At 35.0% G+C, this 5,792-nt stretch overlaps 1 protein-coding gene across 4 annotated transcripts in view; it reads left to right on the forward strand.

Annotated features, from left to right (window-relative positions):
- PHF3 (PHD finger protein 3) overlaps positions 1-5,792 on the forward strand; it is a 105,753-nt gene that overhangs the window by 14,994 nt on the left and 84,967 nt on the right. The window contains exon 2 of one of the 4 annotated variants that reach the window (XM_023513130.1): positions 2,671-2,847. The exons of 1 other annotated variant lie outside the window; for it this stretch is intronic. In XM_023513130.1, the coding sequence (XP_023368898.1) occupies positions 2,745-2,847 (103 nt within the window). In that variant the 5' untranslated portion in view covers positions 2,671-2,744. Of the gene's footprint in view, positions 1-2,503; positions 2,848-5,792 lie in introns of those variants that run through there. 2 more of the 4 variants (XM_023513129.1, XM_012805081.2) reach the window with 2 other exon arrangements.

Raw genomic sequence — 5,792 nt, forward strand, 5'->3', positions numbered from 1 at the left:
GAACCCGCCACCTTAGGTGTATGTGGCTGGCGCCTTAGCCGCTTGAGCCACAGGCGCTGAGCCCACCCTATTTTTTATTGTAGTTGTCGTTGTTTAGCTGGCCTGGGCTGAGTTCGAACCCACCAGCCTGGGTGTATAGGTTGGCGCCATAACCACTGTGCTACAGGCGCCAAGCCAGTAAACTATTTTTAATTACCATAATATAATATACTAAAATTTCTTTGGGACCTAAAAACATCATTAGTGGAAATACTGGTGATATATGATAATTGAGCTGTTCTTAGATACTGAAATGTTACAGTTGTAGGGGATTTTTAAGGGAACTTTTCTTCAGTTTTTGCTGGTGCTGCTAGCTACAATTTTCTGTTAACTTAGAGAATACATGTAAAATAAGTAACAAGTTAGTAAAATAGTTAACATTTTCTTTCAGTGCTTTATTTATTTATTTATTTTTGAGACAGAGTCACAAGCTGTCGCCCTGGGTAGAGTGCTGTGGCGTCACAACTCACAGCATCCTCAAACTCTTGGGCTCAAGTGATTCTCTTGCCTCAGCCTCCCAAGTAGTTGAGACTATAGTCACCCTCCACAACTCCTGGCTATTGTTTTTTTGTTGCCGTTGTCCTTGTTTTAGCTGGCCCTGGCTGGGTCGATCCCGCCAGCCTCGGTGTATGTGGTCGGTGCCCTTGTCACTGAGCTATAGGCGCGGCCCTCTGTCAGTGCTTCATTAATATTTGAATGCAAATAGCAAAATTTGAGAAGCAGTACTGAAACTCTGCTTTTAAGAAAGATTCACTTTTGTGAGTGAAGAAATTTTCTTTTTTTTAAATTGAGGTATGGTAAACTGCATCCATTAAAAATGAACAGATTCTGAAACCCTTATCACAACCAAGATTTAGGACATTTTCATAATCCCCTCCAGAGTATCTGCTGGTTCCTTTGTAGTCCATCTTTCTTTTTATGTTATCTCTGGCCCCAGGTAACCACTGATTTGTTGGAAAATGGTTTATTTAAAGAGTCAGATCTTACCAGCTCCTTAGCTCACTGTGAAAGGATGATACGTATGGGCATTGGCTGTGGAACCTGAAACGTGCGTTTGAAGTTTGGGTCTGTTTTGTGACTTTGGGGAACACATTTAAATTATTTAAGTTCGTTTTCTTTTGTAAGAAAAGAAAATAATAGAGTCAATTTATTGGGATTACATAGATGGAGGTGAAATGTTTAGCAGTATATGACATATATTACCCTCAGCTCGGCGCCAGCGACATACACCGGAGCTGGTGGCTTCGCATCCAGTCCAGGCCTGCCAAACAATGACAGCTACAATAAAAAAATAGCTGGGCGTGTGGCAGGCACCTGTAGTCACAGCTACTTGGGAGGCTGAGGCAAGAGAATCCCTTAAGCCCAAGAGTTTGAGGTTGCTGTGAGTTGTGATGCTATGGCACTCTACCAAGGGCCACATAGTGAGACTCTGACTCAAAAAAACAACAATAACAAAAAACAATCCTGTAAATGTTTACGTATCTCTGAAGTTCTTCTTCTCATTTTTTATAGGGGGAAGATTTCAAGATCAATTGGAGAAAATTTAGATAGATTTGGAGCTAATCTAAAAATCCTTGGAATTATTGACCCCAGGATGTTCTGGGATAACAGTGGAATTTTCTGTTAACTGAATATTAATTTTTTTTTTTTTTTTTTTGGTTAACTTCCCCTCCTCCAAAATATGTTGCTTCAGTTTTCTCTAAAACTAATGGTGAAAATTATGCAACTTTTGTTAGGTGAGGCTCCTTTAGAGCCTGAGATGACTTTTGCTGAGCAATACCTAATATGTAGTAGATACAGTTCAAATAGAAGACTAACTTGATACCTTTGTATAGACCACATGTAATTTACTAAAATAAATTTAAATACATGATATGTGTTGTCATTTATCTTGTCTTCTTCTAAAGGGGGACCCTAGAAAAAAATGAATGTATGTGCACATCTTTGTGTGCGTTTATAGTTTTTGAGCTTTGATTTGTTTGGTTTAGTTAACAGTTTTTACCATTTTCCTCCCCTACACCCATAAAAAAGGTTTTTGCTTACGTATTATCTATATTTAAGCAATTTAAATCTTTTGTAAACAAAACAAGGCTACTTTACAGTTTTAATAGGTATGGGACAATAATTTCAACAATTTGATTTCTGCTTTTTTAATGTGGACTGTCTTGAGTCTTAATTTATGAAATGATTATGGTTAAAGACATACAGTTTTTGTGGTTTGAGCCATGTAATTTTTTCAAATGTGTCAAATTATACATAATTTTTTTTCTTAACAATAATGAATTGCATAAACATTTAATAGGATTTCTGGTAAAATGATGTTCTACATGCATGATGAAGAAACATTTAGTAAAGATTCGTTCTACATTTCCAAGTGTATATTCTAAAAAAGAGTGAGGAGTCTTTTTTTTTTTTTAAACAACAGTTCAGAAATACCTTAAGTGTGTTCTTAGACTCAAAACTATTAAAATAATTTGGTATTAGGTGATTTTCAATTGATAGCTTTATTTCTTATGGTATTTTTTTTGTCTTTCTATAGGGCTGAAAGACACACAGAAGTCTTCATGGATATAGTTGATACATTTAATCATTTAATTCCTACTGAACACTTAGATGATGCCCTATTTCTAGGATCCAACCTGGAGAATGAAGTCTGTGAGGATTTTAGTGCAAGTCAAAATGTCTTAGAGGACTCGCTGAAGAACATGCTCAGCGATAAGGATCCTATGCTAGGATCTGCAAGTAACCAGTTCTGTTTGCCTGTTTTGGATAGCAATGATCCCAATTTCCAGATGCCTTGTTCAACAGGTAATTCTTACTTTTTTTTTTTTTTTTAGTCGGCAATTTAAAATAAAAAATTTTCAGCAGCTTTTTTTTTTTTTTAAATGATGAGGGTAGTAAATTTAGGGTTCTTTCCTTTGAATTTAGAGCTTCTTTTCCAGGCATCAGAATTAGAATATGAACTAAATAATTCTTTCAAGGAGTATGGAGTTATCTTTGAGGCTACCCTAAAGATAGGTAGGGTGACCATATCATCTGATGAGGGACACTTTTGAGAATCACCAGGGGTGCCGTTAATAATTACATCATAAACGTAATTGGGATTCTCCCTAGCAAATAGTGATTGTCTGACAAATTGGGACATGGCACCTTAGGCCTGTCAGATTCAAGGAGGAAGACTGGATTGACCTTTCCCAATGTCCCTGCTAGTCCTTCAGATTTAATGAATTGTTGCTCCTCATTCAGCTCCTTTGGTATTTTGTGCATGTATCTCAAAACCAGAGTAAGAACTCTGGACCTCTGCTGTCCAATACGGTGACCAGTAGCCACATACTTACTGATTACCTGCATTGAGTCTGGTCCCAATTGAGACGTGCTGTAAAATAATGCGCATTAGAGTTTGAAGAATCATTATGAAAAAGAGTTAAAATATTTCATCAATTTTTCTATGTTGATTATGTATTGAAGTGATACTTTTGGTTAAATAGTGAAAATTAATTTTACCTGTTTTTGTTGTTCTCTTTTTTAAATCAAAAATTGCTACTTGAAGATTTAAAATTATGTGCTAGCATATTTCTGTTCTGTTGGGCAGAACAGGATCTGTTATGCAATTGAAGTAGCTGAAAGGCAGTAATTTTTTATAATTTTCTGTTCTTAGAAATGACTTATATTATTTTAGTATGTGTAAACATGTAGTATTTCTTTATAAAACAAGTATTACTGTAAACTTTGTGGCAAATTAGCTATTCTGTAAACTTAAGTTAAAAGTAAATAAATCAGTCTCACGTGGAGCAATAAGGCTTTCCCTCACCGTTCACTCAGAGTAAGTTCACAGGTTTAGGTGACACTGGTTTTGTTTTCCGGAGACTATAGTCTCTTCCTGCAGTACAGTTTTTCAGTATATTTATTTTCTTTTAATATTTTCTACCTAATATTTTAATTAGTAATACTTAAAGTTTGAAATAGATTTTCTGCTATTCACCCATAAATTTATCAGCTTATTCTGCCTGAAGACCTTAACACTGGCTGCTAGGTATCTATTTTAATAACTCCTTAATACTGAGATCTTTTGAATTGCTTGGTATTGATGTATCTCTGAATTATTCATATTGTGTTGTGTTATTGCTTAGGTTTACATTGTTTTGTTGTATTCTAAATGTTTTGAAGCTTTTACAGTTTTGTTTTATGTATGCATTGTTCAAGTTTTTACTTTGGTGCTTGTCAGTGCAGTAGTTCTAATCATTTTTATTGTTAAGCACTCTTGACAGTGTGTGGTTGTATGCTGTTTCCCAGTTTAATCCAAATTCAAGAAAAACACTTATTTAATACTTGTTGCCAGAGCTATAGTCACCTTCAAGGATATTAAATTGGGTCTGGAACTGGCATGCGTATCATTCTATTAGACTTTTTTACTTATAAAATTCCAGCACTTTAGTAATACTAGTATTCCTACTTCCTGTTTCTTTTTTTTTTTTTTTTTTTAAGACTTCTGTTGATATGAAAAGTTTTATTGATGTGTTTTCACATCTTCAGTTTTGGTGAACATTTCTTTTGCCAATGTTATAGAATGCTCATAGAGTACCTTTATTGAAGTACTTAAAATTTTTTTGAGGTATGATTTCTTAATACTTATTTTTGATTTTATCTTTTTAACTAATATTTAAGACTTTAAATAGAATTACTTCCTAAATATTCTAATATTGAAATTTGTTTGGTACAATTATTTTTCATGGATTCTGTAGCAGAATTGTTTTTATTAATATGTGTGTAGTGTATATGTTTTTAAGATATGTAAGGGGATCTGTGGGGATATTTCGGGAAAACGTAATAATAAATACTTCTTTCTAGGATTGTTTAAATTTTATTGTGCCGGCAGGCAGGGTGTTTATCTTAATTGCTTCAAAGTTCCTTTTGCCCTTTGGGATGTTTGGGTCTGTAAAAGGTCCATATGTTTTCTGAGGGTAAAACTGTAAACATTTTTGAAATTTTATTTGTTAAGAGAAAATTACAAATAAGAGATCTTATACTGTAACTATTAATAAGAACTTCGTGTGAATAGTAACTTTCAGCTATTCATAAATTTATTTCAGATTTCTGTTATAAAATAAAAACAATACAGTTCTTACCCAGGTGCTTATACCTGGGTCTGTGGGCTTTGGCTAATTTAAGTAAAGCAAGGAAATGATCCTCTCTGTATTTCTTAAGCCAATGAAATCTGTAGATTTGGTTTTTTGTAACATTGGCGTTCACTGGGCTAAAATTGGCAAACGACTATTACATTTTGTTCTCTGATAGAATGAACCAGGTTGGTTTCTGTAGTTGTGGTTTTTTTTTTTTTGCATTTTTTGGCTGGGGCTGGGTTTGAACCTGCTACCTCCAGCATATGGGCCGGAGCCTTACTCCTTTGAGCCACAGGCACCACCCTGGTTTCTGTAGTAAAGACCACTTATTTTGTTGATGTAGTCGAGTGGCTTGTATTTCAGCTGTCTCAAAAATTCATGGAGTAGTTTTAAAAATTATAAAAATAGGAAAGAAACACAGATTATTACTTTTAGTGCTCTGTCACATGCATAAAAGTTGAGATGCTAGTTGTTTCATTTTGAGAGAGCAGTCAGTAGATCCTTGATTTTCTTTTTTTGAGACAGAGCCTCAAGCTGTCCCCCTGGGTAGAGTGCCGTGGCATCATAGCTCACAGTAACCTCCATCTCCTGGGCTCAAGCGAGTTTCCTGCCTCAGCCTCCCAAGTAGCTGGG

This window comes from Otolemur garnettii, unplaced genomic scaffold, assembly GCF_000181295.1.
Source record: "Otolemur garnettii isolate 467f Iridium unplaced genomic scaffold, OtoGar3 scaffold00035, whole genome shotgun sequence".
NCBI classification, from domain to species: domain Eukaryota; kingdom Metazoa; phylum Chordata; class Mammalia; order Primates; family Galagidae; genus Otolemur; species Otolemur garnettii.